The 20,836-nt window shown below is 40.5% G+C and overlaps 1 protein-coding gene across 4 annotated transcripts in view; it reads right to left on the minus strand.

Moving 5' to 3' along the window:
- Positions 1-20,836, minus strand: part of PCSK5 (proprotein convertase subtilisin/kexin type 5) — a 290,087-nt gene that overhangs the window by 176,760 nt on the left and 92,491 nt on the right. For all 4 annotated transcript variants that reach the window (XR_013232545.1, XR_013232546.1, XM_077344762.1 and 1 more), the window contains exons 4-7: positions 20,631-20,774; positions 15,747-15,823; positions 8,623-8,711; positions 298-470 (exon numbers count right to left, since the gene is read on the minus strand). Coding sequence is in view for 2 of the 4 variants with exons in the window: in XM_077344762.1 (XP_077200877.1) it covers positions 298-470; positions 8,623-8,711; positions 15,747-15,823; positions 20,631-20,774 (483 nt within the window). In the remaining 2 variants the exon portion in view is untranslated. The remainder of the gene's footprint in view (positions 1-297; positions 471-8,622; positions 8,712-15,746; positions 15,824-20,630; positions 20,775-20,836) is intronic.

The raw sequence follows: 20,836 nt of genomic DNA on the forward strand, positions 1-20,836 counted from the left end.
CTGATAGACAAGCCTACAATCATAAGGTCTCCTGGCTTCACTACACACACATCATACAACAAACAAACAAACAAACAAACAACCCAGTTTCCAAAATAGTATCTGTATGTTGCAATGATTCATTCAATAATCAGTTACTGTCACTACATTAATTAGTTGCTTTTAGAGGAAAACCAGTAACTTCTAGCCATTCCTACATGTATCATACACTTATTCCATACTACTATATCTACCTTTCTGATGTAACTAACTTTTGGGGAAAATTCACGAAAAGAATATTGATGCATGTAAACTTACCATTCTGACCCCATTCTCAAAAGCCTGGCGTGTTAAAGGAGCAGGTCCATCAACTGTCTTCCCATCATCATCAGGCCCCCAGCTAGCACTATAGATGTGTATGTGCTGGGGATTGAGACTTAGGGATTTTGCTTCCACCATGTCTGTAACATCACCATCTAGCATCCGTACTCCTTGAAAAGAAAAATAACAAATCACAAGAAAATAACTGTTAAGGATGTTGCAGGTTTTAATATGAACTATTTTCCTTTTCCTGAACATGAAACAGTCTAAACATCTTATTTTATAAATAAACAAAAGAAAAGTTTTAAAACAATTATTAAAATGATCGGTCATAAATTGGCTACCTCTCGGCACCTATCTCTCTGGGCACGTCTGATGGGGGGGCAGTAGATGTTCTCAGTCCACTGGCCCAAATCAAAAGCTTGGTAGAAGAGATCTGTTTTGCTGGTCCTGCAGAACTGTGTCTGCTCCAGAGGGTGAGAGAGTATGGTCATCAGAGTGAGGCATTTTTACCCCCCACAAGATGCACATTGCTTTTTTAAAAACAGAGCTTTTTGTGCCGTATTTTCTTGCTGTCTGATCTATAACATTATTTTTTCCCAGTGAAGAATTCAGCTTAAGACAGAAATGCCTCCTACTTTCCTCAGAAAAGTAAACAGAACCTTGAAGTTTCCTCAAAGAAGGAGCTTTAAGCAGGAGGACCTCTCTAAGATATGGCAGAAAGAGAGACCCTGGGGAAGGTCACTGCTCCCTCCTTTTCACATCACAAAAAGGTGGAAAAGCAGCATGACGGGTGGAAAAGGAGCATTCTCTACTTTAGAGCTTCAAAAAACATATTTGTGGTAGGAGTCCTAAACACATGCAGAACCCATGTGGGACTGCACAAGTACCAAAATAATGAATTTAGGTTCTAATGTAAGTTGTTGGCTTGAACTTCAAAAGTTACAACAGGTTGTGTCTAACAATGAGTTGGAAATACATCTTTACACTCCACTCATATAGGTTATGCTACTATGGATTTCTTCATTTAACATTACTTCTTTCCAGACTTCTTTCCAGCACTCTTGAGATACTGCATATTCATCACATGTTATGTTTGCTGTGATGCCAGTGCCAAAGGATAACTCACACTTGATTTACAGCTGTGAGTTATCCCTGCAGGTTTGGCTGGGACTCTGCTGGGCAGTCTGGTTTACTTGGGTTCAGTAGCACTTTAAGAGATGGAACAAGACTATCATATATATATAGCCAGTTTGGTGTAGTGGTTAGGAGTGCGGACTTCTAATCTGGCATGCCAGGTTCGATTCTGCACACCCCCACATGCAACCAGCTGGGTGACCTTGGGCTTGCCATGGCACTGATAAAACTGTTCTGACCGAGCAGTGATATCAGGGCTCTCTCAGCCTCACCCACCCCACAGGGTGTCTGTTGAGGGAAGAGGAATGGGAAGGCGACTGTAAGCCGCTTTGAGCCTCCGATCATATATATGTAGCCTTAAAGTGCTACTGAACCCGAGAGAGAAAGACAGTGAGAGAGAGTGAGAGAGAGAATATATGAAGAAAAAGAAATAGACAACAAATCATAACATTAGTTATCTAAACAATCCCCCCTCGCACCCCTGATGACTCTTCTTTTCCTCATTTGTCTCAATTGGTGAGATAGTTGAAATAAAAAGACCACTGTTCATGGTAGTCTTCTTCAGTCTTCTCGTTTACCGTCAATGAGAGTTTAGCCATTTTAGCCAGGTTGGCAAATTTGTCCAGCTAGTCATCTCTTGTTGGTATGTCCTGGGATTTCCATTTCTTAACAATTACTAATATTCCTGCTAATTGCTAATCACGGCAAGACTACCTATCTTGAGCCATCACAACAGTCAGAAAGTGAAAGGAATGTTCTAAAAGAGGAACTCTAAATGCAGAGGTACATTGTAATCTGCTTGGGTTTAAAATTAGTATCTATGGTGAACTCAGAATCCCATGTTTCTATTCAGTCTGGGATGTATTATTGTTCTTAATTTGTGATTGAAGTCAAGTTCGGATATCTCATATTTTAAGTTCCCTTTAAAATGTTTATGTTGAGGATTGCTACTTTTAGGTTAGCAATGGAATAACCTGGGAGATCAAGAAATTCTTCCACCAGTTTATGAGTGTTTGGTTTTTAATGTCAGATATATTCTTTTACGTAGGGACTGATGTGTTTGTCCAACACATATAGACAAAGGATGGGCACTGCTGACAACTGATGGCATATATAACAATGGAAGATGAGAAAGTGAATGAATCTGAGATGGATTCAAGTGGGTAGGTGCGTTGGTCTGAAGTAGCACAATAAAACAAAATCAGAGTCCAGTGGCACCTTTAAGACCAACAAAGATTTAAGAGTGCTTGCACTCGAAAGCTCACGCCTTGAATAAATTTTTGTTGGTCTTAAAGGTGCCACTGGACTCTGAACCTGAGATGGTAATGCTGGTGTGCAGCTGGAGACATAGTTGGTTTTTTCCAGGTCCTGGTCCCAGAATCTGTAACCATGTTAGGAAGGACAATGTTGTGGGTAAGAAGTTGTAAGGAGGCTATCCGTGGCCAAGGAAAGGTTAGACTCCCAATGCCTGTGAGAGAGAAATATCATTGTCCAGCATAGGTTGTAGGTTACTATTGATGCAATTAACTTTATTTGGCTAACAATTGTATATGACCACCAGTGGTGTTCTGTTGATGTAAGCCTGTCTTGCAGGCAGTTATCCCTTGATAACATTCTAGATTTATTGATTTGTTCCTTTAGTACAGTGGTCCCTAACCTTTTTATCACCGGGGACCAGTCAATGCTTGACAATTTTACTGAGGCCCGGGGGGGGGGGGGGGTCCCGAGGGATGCCGCCGCCACCTGAGCCCCTGCTCCGCTTGCTTTCCCACCGGCGCCCCTGACTTCCTGCTGCCCGCTGGGGGGCACCTTCCAGCAGCAGCTGTGCAGTGCCCCGCCGAGGGGGAGCCCCAGCCATGGTGTCCACTGGAGAGCACCAAAGGTGAGCCAGCAGCAGAGTGGAAGGGCAGCCCCCAAGGCAGCAGCCGGGGAGGAGTACGAGGAGCAGTGGCCTGGTACCGACTGATCCATGGACCGGTACTGGTCTCCCGACCGGGGGTTGGGGACCACTGTTTTAGTACATCAAGTGAGTATTGTTCCAAAAAAAAATCCATTGTACATCCTTCAAGTGAGATCCCCTGTCTGAGGGATTGGAATAGATGCAGCTATAGCATAGAGCTTGGCTGTAGATGATGGATCATTTGCAGGGATGGGCATAAACCACATTTTGAAATTTAATTCAATTCATGGTTTGTGGCTGAGCTAAAAACCCGGAGTTTGATTCATGAACTGACCTGGTATGTATTGGTTCATATTATAATTTTCAATCCCTGCTTCTGCTCTCCACAGCTTTTTGCTGCTCGGTTGCTTGGTTTAAATGGGTTGCAGCCATTTAAATCCTGCTTTCTTCTCTCCACAAAAACCTGCAGAGAGTAGAAAGCAAGGATTTCAAAATGTTGAGCAATAAGGACTATCACCCAAATGTTTGGTTTGAATGGCTTTGAATAATTTAAACCCCGCTTTCTGCTCCCCTGTAGCTCACATGTTTTTCTTGAAGAAAAACCACCACAAACCACCATGAACAGCATACAAATTCATAGAAGTTAATGAACCGCCCAAAATTTGTGATGGACTTTAGATTCTTAGCTGGTTTGTGCTCATCCCTAGCATATGGATGGTGACTGGAGGCATGCAGATATGTTAGGGGAGAAGGTTGTATCTGGTTTCTTTCTTTCTTTCTTTCTTTCTTTCTTTCTTTCTTTCTTTCTTTCTTTCTTTCTTTCTTTCTTTCTTTCTTTCTTTCTTTCTTTCTTTCTTTCTTTCTTTCTTTCTTTCTTTCCTTTCCTTTCCTTTCCTTTCCTTTCCTTTCCTTTCCTTTCCTTTCCTTTCTTATTTGCAATATTCTTCCCAACTTCTGACTGGGATATAAGAAATGTCTCCATTCCAGCTTGTATCTAATTTGACTCTCAAAAGCTTGTACCCTGAAAATCTTGTAGGTCTCTAAGGCAGTGGTCCCCAACCCGTGGGCCACGGGCTGGTGCCGGGCCACGAAGGCCTCGGCGCCGGGCCGCGGATCCTTCTTCCCTACCCCCCCCCCGAAGCGAGAAGCTCGCCAGGCCGCGAGCAAATCGGCCGCCAAAGCGGCCGATTAGCTCGCGGCCCGGCAAGCTTCTCGCTTCGGGAGGGGAGGGAAGAGAAGCTTGCTGAGCCACAAGCTAATCGGGCGCTTTAGCTTCAGCGGCCGATTTGCTAGCGGCCGCTTTAGCTAATCGGCCACTTTAGCTTTAGCGGCCGATTTGCTCGCGGTCCGGAGGGGCCGGGAGGGGAAGCCGCGGCCACCGACATGGCGGCAGCGCAAACGCACGTGTGCGGACTGCCGCGCAAACGTGCGTGCGCGGCAGTTCGTGCATGCGCGTTTGTGCTGGGGCTGCACGCGTGCGCGGGCCCCTGGGCCGCCCTCTCCCACCACTTTGCAGAAGCTTGCGGACCGCTGCTCTAAGGTACTACAGGACTTCAACAATCGTTTATTTCCAGTCATTTTCACCAGTACAATAAATGCTGGGATATAAAAATACAAGGTAAAATGTTGAATGCATTTAAAATTAAGACTCTTAAAATCACAATTAAATACTACTAGTAATCTGTATAAAATTTGTAAGCACACAGCTATTATAAAAAAACTTCACAAATATTTATTTTCCTATGACATTTTTGCACATCTTAATTGCAGCAGCACAGAATTTGGAGCTATATAGAGTGATTTGCAGGTTCTCATCATTTAAGTTTATTTACCTTTTCTTTTGCTGATAGGCCTGAATACCTCTGTATAATCTGTACTGTTTTGTCACATATAGGACAGTGGAATAGAAAATGTTCTCTTGTTTCAGTCTGATTTCTGGGGCAGGGGCTTAGTCTCTGAGGGAGGGGGATTTTTTTATATTTGCCCTCTAGTACTGCTTTAAACAAGGCTGATCATCTGGTAAGAGTAAAAGCTATTCCCTGTTTATGGTTCCCAAAATTATATAGATATGTGGTTAGAGCTGTTACATATTTGTACCTAACTGATGCTAGAAAACCAGGAGAATTACTTATGTTCACTTATCAACCGATATCTTTGATCTTTTGCCTTAAGATGTTTTTGGCCTGCTGTTGGCTTAGCTTAAGTACCAGCTTCATCGATATCCCCAACTTTTCTATTTTGGATGTCAATGAAAATTATCTTGAAGAATAAGAGATGCCAAAGTTGCAGGCTGTTGGTTTAACTTCAGCCATATCTGAATAGAGAGAATGGTGATATTATCTTCAGCTTTCAGCATCCCTGTTTCCAAGCACACTTGTGCATTAGGTACACCATGGGGAAGTGAAAGATCGCTCTAAGGAATTTAGATTGAACTCTCTCTCTATTGTAGCGATACTTTTTGTAGAAGCTCCAACAGAGGCACCTAAAAGTAGCTGAAAAAGCGACTAGAGATTTACCTGATGGGACCCACTGATGCTTCAGAGGAGCCAGCACACAAAGAGGACCTGGTCAGTGGCCCCAAGGGCAGTGGCAGACATCGGGGCGCGTCGGCAGCGGGAGAAGCCAAGCCAAGCATTCTTATATGGGATGCAGCTGCAAGGCTCGGCCTCTTTCCCCTCCCAGCTCCAAGAGGTATCCCACCCTCCCACCCTATGTTTTAAAATTACGTGGTTGAATTTGTTTGGGACGTGTTATTATCATTACTTGTCACAGCTAGCAGAATAATAGTTGTAGCCCATCTTTGTTGGAGTGGCTATGCTTGTGTGCTGGTTTCTCCGGGTTTGGGGGGCCCTATAAGAGTCTATGCTGAGCCTGAATGAGGGCTGGCATTTCCGGGTGGTAGGAGAATCCATCAGACGCAGACACCCAGTGGTTATCCCAGTTGCCAACTCCCAGTATTCAACATGCCTCAATCTGGGTTACAGGCTGGCTAATCTGGGGACCCATTGAGAGGACATGTGTTCAGCTGACCACAAGAGGGCTGGATCTGCCATCCATGCTAGCCACACTCATGTTAATAAAGGCTGTGGCCAATTTCATGCCAAGTGAGAGTCCAGTATTCTCATTGAAGTGTCAGTATCCCCTTGCAAAGCAATAACTCCAGGGCTGCTGGGACGTATTGCCTGCCTTTTGTGTAAAAAAGAAATAATAGGAATAGTGGGTTATCACTGTGTAGCTTAACTAAAAGATGTTGAGCTGGTATTTTGAAACATGGAAGGTCAGAAAGATTTGTGGCACATGAAATGAGAAAAAGTGAAATGCTTCTGAAAGTTGTTATCTATGGCCAGCATGGCTCTCCACATGCAGCCAGCTTGGTGACCTTTGGGAAGGTGATTGTAAGCTGATTTGAGATTCCTTCAAGTTATGAAAAACATGGTATAAAACCAACTATTCTTATTCTTCCCTGGAATAAATATGAGGGTAAAGGTAAAGGTATCCCCTGTGCAAGCACTGGGTAATGTCTGACCCTTGGGGTGACGCCCTCTAGCGTTTTCATGGCCAGTGCCTTCCCCAGTCATTACCGTTTACCCCCCACCCCCAGCAAGCTGGGTACTCATTTTACCGACCTCTGAAGGATGGAAGGCTGAATCAACCTTGAGCCGGCTGCTGGGATTGAACTCCCACCCTCATGGGCAGAGCTTTCAGACTGCATGTCTACTGCCTTACCACTCTGCACCACAAGCTAAACCTGTAACCTTTTCCATGTTTAGATTCCTAAATAAATACATAGTGTAGCTCAGAATCATTCAAGTTAATACCACCATATTACGCGTGACCTTCCTCTGATGCCTGCATTTGCATAGTACGATACGATAACATTTATTGTATGTAGCCAAAGGCCGTTACAAAACATAATTAAAACAATAAGGCACAAATATAAATAAATAAAACAATATTTCTCCAATATTGCGTACCTAAAAATGTACAGAGAGAGAGAGAGAGAGAGAGAGAGAGAGAGAAAGAGAGAGAGAAATATTTTTGTGATACAGTGGGATGAGCTTGAACTTTTCCACCACAGTGCCAATTTTTTTACTGTATGTAAGTTTTAAAGGAGGTCTCGGATTTCTACACATATTATTATAGAATGGTATTTGTTAAAAGGAAATTCCTGCCTTGTAATTTAATGTAATTTAATCACTCTTAATGCTATAGCAACATTTATCCTAGTTTACATATCACCTTTTACATTTTTAATTTTAAATTTTATTGCCATTCTTCTGACTTTATTTTACTCCTCAAACAAGGAATCCTCATAGAAGCATAGTTATCTCTAGTATTACTGCAGGATCCCCTCCCCCAATCTGCTTCACCTTACAGTAAAAAACAGGCCTTCCATTTAAAACGATAGTGAAATGTAATTTTGGTCAGGCTAATGGAAATATGTGAAGAACTGGAAGGAGCCAGGATGAAGAGTGTTGATCTCTTTTTTAGATTCTTCCACAAAATATTTGGTGCTTAACAACTTTCACTGTCTGCAAATAATGCAAATATAAGAAATTTTTGGAAATAAAATTCTTCCCATATATTGAGGAAAACGGAATTGTGAGATGCTGCCCACTTATAAAAATGATGTCCTACAAATAAAGCATATTGTAATGGAAGAGAAAATAATCTTAATTCAGGTATTTTGAATAGACGTGTACATGGAAAAACATATACATGGCCTCTCCGATTCCCGCCCTGCTGACAAGGGAACAACTGCGAGCCGCACGTAGCGCGGCTCGCAGTTGCTCCCTTGCTGGCGTCCTGACGCGTCGGGAGGCGCAAAGCGCCTCCAACGCGTCAGGCCGCCGGCAAGGGAGTCCCCGGCAGCCGCGCACAGCGCGGCTGCCGGGGGCTTCCTTGCCTAGCGCCCGCTGTATTGTGACTACAGCGGGCTTGATTATTGTGACTACAGCGGGCTGGAGCGGTTTACAGATTAGAATCATTGTATTGTATAAATATAATTTTTAGCCAGACTTTAAATTTAGCCATTTAGAATAGACGAATGATAACACATATTATCATTACATTAGTATATAATCAATGTATGTTGGAGACATTTCTATATCAAAATCATTTATTTAGAGAATTTATATGTTGCTCTCCAGAGTCCTGCTTGAGTAGCTTACAAGGAAAAACACTACCATCGAATCATAAATATATATATTTTTGAATATTTTCAAATATTTATACAAACAAAAAACGAATTATTGTTTCAATGATATGAAGTAATTACAACTTACCCCCAATTCTGGCATTAAACGCAATTCCTACTATACAGTGTGAATTGTTTGCAGTAGCTGCCACTTCTCCAGCACAACGGGTTCCATGCCTGTAGGCAGAACAAATATCCATTAAGATAGATTGTATGTACTTAATAGCCTTTATATTTCTTCTCAGATGACATGTCTGTGATGTTTCTCAAGAATCCCAGATTGCAGCATGCATTTTAAATGCATGCAAAAGAATCCTGTGTATTTAGAATTTATTTACAACTAATTGGTCTCACTGAAGTCACATTGTACTAACTGTGCTTTTACTTAATCAGGGTGGAAGCCTTAGGCAAATGCAGCAAGATTAGACCATAATGCAAGGACATATTAAATTGATGCCATACAAGAAAGTTACTGAACAACTTAAAAGTGTTATTTTATGTGTAGGTAGGAGCTGTAGCGCTTATCAGATTAGTTTTAAAATAGTTGCCTCATAGTCTAACTATACAATACATTTTGCCTCAGTATGTTTCAGGTCAGCTATGAAGATATGTTCCATGAGTCCATGCCTTCACAGTATATATGGACACCATTTGGATTAGTACTATGCAAGGCCAGTGGAAAGGATTTAATACTTCCCACAATACCATTCTCCTGATCTGAAGCCTTGGGGGAAACTCAATTTCTCTTGTTGAGGAAACCTACATGTACACTATCAGCACACATGGCACCACCAACAAGCAGATAATGTCTCTTGGGGCCTTACAGACAGAACAATCCTATCTCCTTGAGTCCATGATTCAAATTCACCTTGGAGACACAGATTCGCAAAACATATCTGCAGAACAGATAGCCCAGGCAAGTGCAATCCCATCAGATCTTGGAAGCTAAGCAGGGACAACCCTGCTTAGGACCTTGCTTGGACTTCCTGCGTACTTTCTGTATACAAAACTCTGAATGAGATGGGAAATTATAAGGCAGACAATAGAATAATGATTTGCTCAAATCACGCTAGGCCCATAAACTTATTAAAATTAGAAACTAAGATGGTTTTGTGAGAACATAGGCCTCCATTCAAAACTTTCACAAATGTGTCTAATTGTGAATGTATAGTTGCACTAGAAAATTTTTGAACAGTTGCTGTCTGTACCCATCAGGGCATACAATTTAAAACCATCCAGTCACATCATATTATAAAAGCTAACCCTATACACCTGGAATTCTGAACAGACTACTTTTCTTTTAAAGCAACGAGTATAGGAGATGAGGGGAGAGGGCCAGCAACAATGGGAAACCACAGCAAGAAAGGGAGGAGGGAGAATGAGATTTACCCTATCTTGAAAGTCCTTGTAGATTCTAGTATATGTATAATAAATTCCTATTTGCATATATATAAATATTAATAATAAATAATATAAACGAATATAAATATTAATGTTTCATTGGTATACTGTCCTTCTGATTTGGAAATATGTGTTTTAAACTTTTCTGTTGAAGTAATTCCAAATTGCTTTTAATTATATTTGTCACTGTTTCAGTACACATAACTGGAGGAATCAACCTGAATATCAAGATTAGAAAAAATAATTAGCAATGCTTATGTGTTTGTACAGTTTGGAAAAACATAGCAATTAATACATAACAAAAGTAGATTAAATTAAATTAAAATTAAAGTCATCATACATTCATAATGATGACAAATAAAAACAGAAGTATATTTTAGCATTATAGGGATAGCAAGATTTTGCAAGAACGGAGGATATTTTTTTTTAAATCCACCCTCAGAGCCAGATGAATCCAAATAGTTTTCTGATGGTGTTAGGGTGTTTTCCTGTTGATATGGTTGGAGTTCCTGCTAATGCCCTGGTTGACCTCTGGAATGGGGAAATGACCCAGGCAGTTGACATGATTACTCCCAGGTACTCATTTTTTAGTGCTAGAGCAGGTTGGAAACATTTGGAAAATATATCATACTCCTGATGATATCATTAGAAACAAGAATGATTTCTGAATTAGGTGTGGTAAAAGATAAATTCTTTCATGATTTTCTGTTTGCCAAGTCAAACTCCAATTCAAGCCAGGTAGATTCAGATATCACTAATCTCTTTAGGCTTTCTCCATTATCCATCTAGATATGGATACCTTCAATTATGTATGCTTTGTCACATTATTGAAATATTTTAATCATGTTTAATGCTTTAATAAGCAGAACTGTCTTGAAGACTCACAATCAGGTTCAGCATTTTTAACCATGCTGAGATGAGATTTTTTATTTATATACATATAGTTGAGCAGCTAACTACATATTATATGTCTAAGAGCTCCAGGCCATTTTTAAAGGGATCTTTGTTGAGTCAGAAAGTGGCGGGTGGTACTTAGCCCTTTTAACATCAGTTTTTTCCACTCCAAATCACACCTTAATGTGCTTCTTCTAATCATGGCATTCCAAATATATGTTCACATTAGTATCAGGTCTCTGTTATCTGTATTTATATGAAGTGAATAATTAGCAACATAAAATTCTTTCTTGCTTAAGGAATAAATACTGCTCTTAAAAGTTAAAAAATGGTGCAAAAATTCAGGAGCTTTTTGCCAGCATTTTTTGTATGCAAATTAATTTAAAGATGAAATTATGGATTGGAGGCCTTTGAGTGTATGATTTAGTAATGCTTTTATTACTACAAAAATGGCTGTAATAGTCACAAACCCACAATCATACTAATAGTTTAATATGGACTTTCAATGTATTGAATTTTTGCCAAAATTTAATCACAAAACCAGCAAAGCTATTCTAGTTGTGTGGTTAGGAAGCATGAATAAAACAATTGGTTTTTCTCAGGATGGCAGTCTTCCCATCATTAAAGTTGTGCATCAACGCCCACACCTCCCCCCCCCCTTGCTGGCTGCTTCAGGCGCAAGCACCCAATCCTAGTTCAAGTGATTAATATTTGCAGGCTTCTTCCTGCTATCATCCATACTAGTGAGAACATAGTTTTTAACAATATCTAAAAATGAGATGTGGTTCATTTATAAGTTTTCACAAATTGTAATATAGCAATAGAGCAATTGGAATAATCAATAATAATTACTGGCAATTGGGTCCAATATAGAAAAACTGTCTGAAATCCACTAAAACAATTAATCAGTGGATATGTCAACTGTTAATGATAACACTTCTAGATTAGATTACTGTAATTCACTCTAGGCTAGGACCCCCTAGAGAGCTCATACTTGACCTGCCCTCCAACGGCTGCATTCTGTATCTGGTTCAAGTTATTGGTACTTCATGGTCTGGGCCCTCCGTATCTGAGAGATCACCTTTCCCAATATGTGTCCTGAAGAACATTATATTAAGCAAATACCAACTTGTTGGTGATCCCTGGCCACAGAAAGATCCTGCTGGCCTTGATCAGAGCCAGGGCCTTTTCAGCCCTGGCTCCTACCTGATGGAATAATCTGCCAGTGGAGATTTGGACCCTGATGAAATTATCAGAGTTCTGCAGGGCCTATACAATGGTGCTCTTCCACCAGGCCTATAGTTAAGGTCAGGTTGGTTCAGAAATATTATGGACAGCCCCCTCCTCTCCCTATATAAAACTCCCCCTTTAATAGGGGACACTTTACCACCGTTATAACAGAATATGGTACTTATGGATTTTTATCGAATTTTATAATGTTTTTATTTTACTACAAAAACTACAATTATTACTTCACAATAATGTAAACAGCAGTTTGAGAGGATTTGTTCAAGAACTACTTGTGACAATGATGATGATTGGCATGCTATGAAGGTCTAAATCAGGGGTAGTCAAACTGCGGCCCTCCAGATGTCCATGGACCACAATTCCCAGAAGCCCCTGCCAGCGAATGCTGGCAGGGGCTTCTGGGAATTGTAGTCTATGGACATCTGGAGGGCCACAGTTTGACTACCCCTGGTCTAAATGCTCAAAATGAGCACTGAGTTTAATTTGTAGAAGGAAGAAACTGAAGTGGCAGGGCAGGATATTCATTTTAAAGTGTATGAATTACCATAGATATGTTACTTTTTATGAGGTAACATCACTTACAGCAAACTTAGAAAATATTTACTTTCTGATAATGATAATAAATTAGAGTAGAATATGTTTATATATAGAATCACAGAGTTGGAAGGGATCTCCCTTTTATATTGTGAACTCACAATATAAAAAAAACATTTTGTCATAATTTATATGATTTGGGTTTCATGAAGAAGATGGATTTAGAAAAGTGATTTCCTGTTTAGGATTGCACTATGCTTCACTAAACGGTGAATTATAATCTATACCTAATGAAGTTATCTGGTTTCTAGGGCAGCTAAAATATATGCCTGGATTGATATACTTGTTTATGGAAGGACAGAAAAGCATTCCAGATTTTTAGAGACTAGCATCCACGTTTTAGAATCCTGGCCATCCTAGGACATTTCTAGTAATCATGATTAAGGCTATTGATATTTCTTAGTTAAATTGGAATTGATATGTGTTGATAATCCTTACAAAGTAAATATTGAGCCAGGAACTCCAAAGCTGAACTTCACATGCCAAGTTGTGACAGGAGAAATGAAAAGCTCAGTGCCCTCCATGATCTTCCCTCAGTAGCTCACTCTACTGAGCCTACCACAGACACAGCTTGGTTTCTCTTGCTAATAGGAAAGAAGGCGAGGTTTACTAAGGTAACCAACCTTCCTTACAAAAGTGATGGGGTATCAGTTGTTTGACACCAGAGCTTTTAGGCAGTCTTTGTTCACCTTTCTGCTCTGAGGTACACCTGGTAATTAGCAGATTGACCTTGAATGCAGGGAAGGTAATGCATGGAAGAAATACATGTATTTGTGAGTACAAATGTGATGGTATGTCTATGAGATCATGATCTCAGCATAATGAATGGTGTAATGAATGAAAAAGTCAAGAGTGAAATCAAGTATTCACTAGGACTTGTGATCTACCTGGTGATATACAGTCCACCAGATATGTACAGTGGCACACTAGGACATGGTATGTTTCTTGATTTTGCTGCCATTCTATGACTTCAAAAACAGACAGTTGCTAGTCACTTGATTGCTATGATTGGTGATTTATGTAGTCTTGGACTAAAATACTTTGTGTATGTATGCACATATAGAAAGAAAAATAGCAGAAAATTAGCTAACTATTCTAGCTCTTTAATAAATGAGTAATACTTTAGACATTGTTAAAAGATTTTTCTACAGCTGACCTTTCAAAAACAACATAGTAAATGGAAATATGAAAGCAAATTAAGGTAACATAAATGAATTTCTGAGACAGTCATTTCTCTGTCTTGGGTAATGTGTGTTCTAAGCCAAATGCAACTATTAATGAACATAAATCATTTGGCACACTCAAAGTTTTGGCAGTCCCAGGAAAATAGGGAAATAGAATAGTTAATAACTACTCTGGGATGTAACTCTTGAAGATTTCTGTTCCTGTCCAACTTTCAATAAAAATTGTTCACAAGTACATCTAAAGCAGTTTTGGTACTAAATCCAGGCCTAAAACCAGACTAAAATGGATAAGGGGAAGATGTATCATCCAGGAGCTGCCCTGCCACCACATACCCTATTACTTTCCCTAGAAAAGGTACTGTATATGCTTGCATATAAGCCGAGTTTTTCAGCCCTTTTTTGAAGCTGAAAAAGTCCCCCTTGGCTTATATGCGGGGGTGGGAGACAAGTATACTTAACTGAAGAAGCAGATGCAGGAAGAGGCAGAGATGCAGCAAGCCCATGAGGGACAGTGGAAGGAGAGGGAAAGAGCAGTCTCTGCTTCCCCCCTTCATAGCCTTAACGAGGCTAGCATGAGGCTAGCATGTGCTGCTGCTGCAGGAAGCTCTGAAGCCTCTGTCTCAGAGGGAGAGCAGAGAGCAGAAGGAGGAAACGCCCCTAGAAGAACAGAACACCCGGGAATTGGGAATTGGAGAAGAAGAAGGATTGGCTATAAAAAGGCAAGAGGGATCAAAGGGAAAGAGGGAGGAGGAGGGGAAAGACGGAAGAGAAGGGTGGGGAGAAAAGGGGGGGGGGAAAGATCCTGTCCAAAAGGGAAGGGGAGGGGAGGGGAGGGGGGAAAGCCACTCTCCAAACACCAGACTTGTATGAGTCAATAAGGTTTTCCAGTATTTTGTGGTGAAATTAGGTGCCATGGCTTATACGCAGGTTGGCTTATATGCGAGTATATACGGTAAATTGGAGAGTGGCCTGTAATTGGCCACCTCAGCCCTAGCCAGAACTGTAACATCTAATCCTTATCTTAAAGCTGCAGGGGAAATCTATGGCTGAAGTAGAAATACTGAATCACCAGCAACAAAACATGGGAAGCCATATTAAATAACAACCTCTGCAACTTTTTGAAATCTACATAGGAAGATGTTTACTCCTTGGACATTTTAAATTTTAAATATACACATTTACCAAAGTTTCCTAAGTTGAGATGGCAATCTATGTTGAAATTGCTGATGGACAATTTCATTCCAGCTGTACTCAGACATCAGAATTACAAGCAAGTTTCAAAAATTATCAGCAAATATAGTCACAAAAATTATTCTGAAAACAAGTAGTTCCAAATTTAACTCAAGTAGTTCAATAACTTCTTTCACACAAAAACATCCAATATATGTAAATAAGATGTAGATAATGAATATGAATTCCTATGTTGTAGGCATATAAAAAAAGAGTAAATAGAATCTGTTGGGTCAGACCAGTGGTTCATCTTGTCCACATTCTCTTTTACACAGTGAACAATCAATTGCCAAACAGGGTTTAGAGCAGGGGTAGTCAAACTGCGGCCCTCCAGATGTCCATGGACTACCATTCCCAAGAGCTCCCTGCTAGCATTCGCTGGCAGGGGGCTCTTGGGAATTGTAGTCCATGGACATCTGGAGGGCCGCAGTGACTACCCCTGGTTTAGAGGCTAAGGCCTTCACCTGATGCTTCCTTCTGCCAGTGGCATAGTCAAAAGAGAATACAAGTCATATATATTAATGATTAAAAGATAACAAAAATATAATTTTGTCCTGTGTTACATCTGTGCAAATAGTGTATATGTTCAAAATAAGTATATTTTACTGATAAAGACATCTACATTACGAATGTCATACATCCCACAGAGCTCTGGTCTTACTTGTTTTCATTGTTGGCATCATATCGAGGCATGGGGTCAATATCGTTACCATTGACATCAAAACTGGCCTCTGGGTCCTGTAGGAAGAACAGGAGGGTAAGGGGACAAGAAACAAAATGAAAATGAATGGGAGAGCCTCATGAATTAGTCACTGACTCATTTAACACATGCATTCCTCAGCAGGTATATACAGGAGTGCAGCTTAGTTCTGTGCCCGCTGCCTGATTTAGGAAGGAATTGCATGTTCAAAAGATTACAACATTTATATACATAATAATTATGTTTAGAAATGTTAAAATAAAATGGATTAAGAGACCCTCTTCTCACTGTCAAAAAATACTGCCATTTGTTCTGGTATTTCAAACTATTTTATTTTTTTTTCATATGAACCATATTTACCATATCAGTCAAGCAAAAGCACTCTTCATCTTGGTAAAAGGTAGTTATTTAAATGATACTAAGTGAACATTACTTGCTTTAGGGAAACATTTGTATTTGTTAGTTACAAATATGAAAATACTTAAGAAAAATAAATCAATTTAGAAAAATATATACTAACAATATCTTCTAAATGCCATACTCTTCTTATTGTCAGGACAAACTGCAAGTTTTAATGGGTATGAAATGTGTTTTGTCTTGTCACATTTCCCTGACGAAAACAGCACTGACAGCTATTTAACTTTGTTGATCCAGTGATCTTATATGGTAGAATGATATATAGAAAATAATTATTTTAAATGCCATCTTTACTCAAAACTCATTACATAACAATATACTGTAAGCCTTGCTCACTGACATCTGTAACCTGTTATCATTAAAACATCTATGAAATTTGTTTTATAATTTCTTTAGAGAGGATGTATAGGGTTATGGCTAGAAACTCTGAAAAGCTAAAAGTGCTAAATGGGTTTTGGATTGTTTAAATGAATCATTAAAATAAAGTTTATGAAGAATTAATCATCATGCCCATGCAAGTAACAAAAATTATTATACCTTGTCACATATCTTAAGCAAAGTATTCCACATAATAACGTCAGAGCATGACCCCAAGGGATTCATTTTAAATGAAGTAATTTTGGATAAATAGCAAACCTTGCTGAAAACTATTTTTTACAGATAGACTTTTAAATCTGACTGCTAGTTTAGTGAATAAGGTTTCCTCCATTATTTATTTCTATTAATCTATACCAGCGATACCCAACCAGGGTTACTAATAACCCCAGGGTTAGTCTAGTTGGAGGGGGGTTAAATACACACACACACACTCTAACCCAGGGAGGAGTCAGGAGGACAGAGCGGCTTTCTGTTCATTTGTCTAGCCTGCAATGGCCTTGTTGAAATGCAAAAGGAATGGGAAGAAAGAACTGAATCTTCTGCATTCCACTTCATTGACTGATTACACATGGGGAGGAAAGGCTGGGATGGCAGCAGCATGGTACAGGGGCTAATCCCTGCCTACACACAACACTGCCATCAGCCTGGCCACCTCCCGGCCCTGGCCTGCTTTATGATCTCCGATGGCCTGTGGCAAGGGAACATTGATGGTGCTACAGTGGCCGGGAGGGGACCAAAATGCCCCACTTGGCTCCATGGCATTTCTCAGTGCCACAGGGTCGAATGGGGTTTTGTTTTTGTATTTTGCAGGATAGTGGGATTGCATTCCCATGCAATCCCACCTTCTGTACAATGTACCCCCCTGCCACCACTCCCCCAGTGGAACTTTTCCATTGTTGCTGTTTTCCCTTGAGATGGGTGTTTTGGCATGGAGCTTGACCCATGAGGTCCCTTCCAACTCTATAATTCTATGAATCTACGATTGTCTGTCAAAAAATGTGTCCCCCACAGGGAAACAGAAAGCAGTGTACAAGCTTGCACCACTGAAATACATCCCCTGTGGGGATGCAATAAATGGTGAAGAATGCTGCTTCACCACAACGCTCCAACAATGGTATGGCCGCAGCTATGCATAGTAGTTCAATGGCTGGATAAAGGCTGTAGCAAGCAAAAGGATTCATATATTCAAGCAGGAAAAGACTGTGTCCAATGCCATAGAGTCTACCCTTCAAAGCAGTCATTTTCTCCAGGGAAACTGATCTCTGTAGCATGGAGATGATCTGTTATTCCAAGGGATCCTCAGGACCTATCAGGAGGTAGCTGAGAGCTACTACACATGAATCTAGTGCAAGGACTCTACACAGCCTGCAGAAGGATTCCTGCACAGTCTGCAGAAAGGAGGCATCTAAAACCATACTCAGGTTCCTGGTGGAGTGAGCCACTGATATCTGCAGTCTGGCCAGATTGGGTAGGCATGCTTCCTCACTTGAACCCTTCCTGCCCAGCCACAGGACCTCCATCTTTGAAGGGCTGAGCTTCAGATGACTCTGCTTGTGCCATCTCATCATTGCTTCCAGGCAGCTGGCTAAAGGCTTCTGCGGAAGAATCAGGGCAGCCACTCATCAGGAGGAAAAGCAGGGTGTCATCAGCATATTGGTGACAACCCAGCCTGAACCGCCGCACCAGTTGAGCAAGAGGGTGCCCAAAGATATTGAATAGGATTGGAGAGATAACTGCTCCCTGAGGGATTCCACATGCAAGCTGGTGACAGCTTGAGGAGCTCTCTCCTATTGCTACCCTCTGTCCGTGATCCCAGAGAAAGGAGATCAGCCACTGAAGGCCAGTTTCTTTGATTCCAGCATTGTAGAGGCAGTGAGCTAAAAGCTCATCATTGACTCTGTCAAATGCTGCTGATAGGTCTAACAGTATGAGCAGCACCGATCCACCCCAGTCTATCTGGTGACGGAGGTCATCCATCAGGGTGACTAGTGCTATCTCTACCCCATGACCAGGCCAGAAACCTGAGTGGGATGGGTCTATGACTGAAGCTTCTTCCTAGTTGGTCCACAACAGCTGATAGTTGGTCCACAACAGGCCTCTCAAGCATCTTCCCCAGAAATGGTAGGTGTGAAACGGGATGATAGTTGATAGGCTTTTGTGGGTCCAGAGATATTTTTTTTGAATAGCGGGCAAACCACTGCCTCTTTTAGTCCCTCAGGAATTCTCTTGTTGAGAGGGAGAGGTTTATTATTTCCCAGAGGGGGTCCACTATTCTTGTATCAGATATTTTTAGTAGCCATGATGGACATGGATCTAAGAGGCATGTGGTTGGCTTTGCTTTTAAAATCTTGTCCACTTCAGTCAGTGTGAGTCGCCTAAACGTACTCAATGTACTCTCCAAAGGTGGCCAAGGGGCCTCTAGTGCACTTTCTGTATTTAAGATTAGGAGGAGGTCATGGTGGACTGTCGAGATTTTGTCTGCAAAATGACTTGCAAATGCCTCACAGGTGATGTCCAATTGGTTATTATTTTGGTGCCCTTCCTCTAGAGTGGTAAGAGATTGAACTATCCTAAATCATTGTGCTGGGCGTGAGTTAGCAAATGCAATTTCAGTTGAGTAAATTTGCATTTTACCAACTTTACCACCATCTCATAGGCTCTTAACTACATTCTATAAGATGTTCTTGAGTCTTCATTACGAGAATGGCAACCAGAATGGGGTCCCGGGTATTGGATTCACCTGTTTTCCTGAAAACTTTCTCAATGATTGCTCCTTTTTCTTAATTTGAAAATGATTAATTTGAAAAAACATTTGGATTTATTTGAGAGAATGGTTGCCCAAGATATTAATTGTATATTATTTGCTTAAGAAGTTTATGAGTACAGAAATAAACAAACATTTGGATTTATTTGAGAAAATATACACAGCCTGTGGAATTACTTATTAGCTTTGACTATTTGAGGAATTGATGGTTCCATTATGATGGGTAGGACCAACAACAAATTGCGAGAGCCCTAGCACCGCCATGGCTGACATACTTGAGATACTGATCCTATTTACATGAAAGTAACTCACAGGAATGTTAAAATACTTACTTCCTAATAGAATTACTTCAAACTGTAGACTAAATAGATTAAGGCACCCAACATGTGTGACAGTTAACATGAGAAAAACTGATTCTGCCACTATTTTGTTCCTAAAACTGGACAGATTGTAAACAAACCAAGTTTTTATCTTGATGAAACAAGTGTCTGAAATCCTCAGATTCAAATGCTTGTCTCCACATACGCTGCTCCAATGTATCCAGAACTAGGAAGCCCTGGGCAAATTAGTGAGCCACATTCTTTTCACAATTATGGTTCTTACTGTCACACTATATCGATTTAGATGAACTGAATCCACAATAGGGTGCTAGTTTCCTTAAATAGATTAATTTCTAAGATAAGAATCATTAAGAACATAAGAGAAGTTAAGTTGGATCAGGCCAATGGCCCATCCAGTCCATCACTCTGTATCACACAGTAGCCAAACCCCAGGTGCCATCAGGAGATCCACCAGCAGGACCAGAACTCCAGAAGCCTTGCCATGGTTATCCCCCAAGCACCCAGAATACAGAGCACCACTGCCCCAAACACAGTGTTCTATTGATTGGATTCTGACGAATCAGGAGCACTGAACCTGAAAAAAGTCTCATGATAAACCAGCTGACAAAAGCTTTTGTGCTAGGAGATAGTGAATAGTATTTCTCTCTTTATCAAGAAACAACTCTGAAAAAAACCTGGGTTGATTACCTAATCTTATTTAATTTTAATTAGGCTACCAAAACTATGCGTTCAGTGAAAATTATTCATACCTGCACAAATAGCAAGTATTTTAATGGAAGTAAATGAGATTAATATGATTCCATTTTTGATGCCAGATCTTTAGTTTACTTTTCTGGTTCAGCTTTCCCCTCCTCTCATCTTCTTAAAAAACACCAGTGCTTCAAAGTTACCATCACATAGCAGTTTTAGTATACATAAAAGTGAACTGGTTTTAAAAACACTCACATAATTCTGCATCAGATCTGGATGGTTTCTCTCAATGCCATCATCCAAGATAGTGATCACAATCCTCTTCCCTGTGTAGCCTCTCTTCCAGGCACCTGCAATATTCATATCTGACTGACAGAGGTTTGTATTATCACTGCAGTGCTAGAGGAAGAATTAAAAATGGGAATAGGAGATTAGTGAATATTGGGGGGGCAGGAAAATAA

Source organism: Paroedura picta, chromosome 7 (genome assembly GCF_049243985.1).
Source record: "Paroedura picta isolate Pp20150507F chromosome 7, Ppicta_v3.0, whole genome shotgun sequence".
Classification (NCBI taxonomy): Eukaryota; Metazoa; Chordata; class Lepidosauria; order Squamata; family Gekkonidae; genus Paroedura; species Paroedura picta.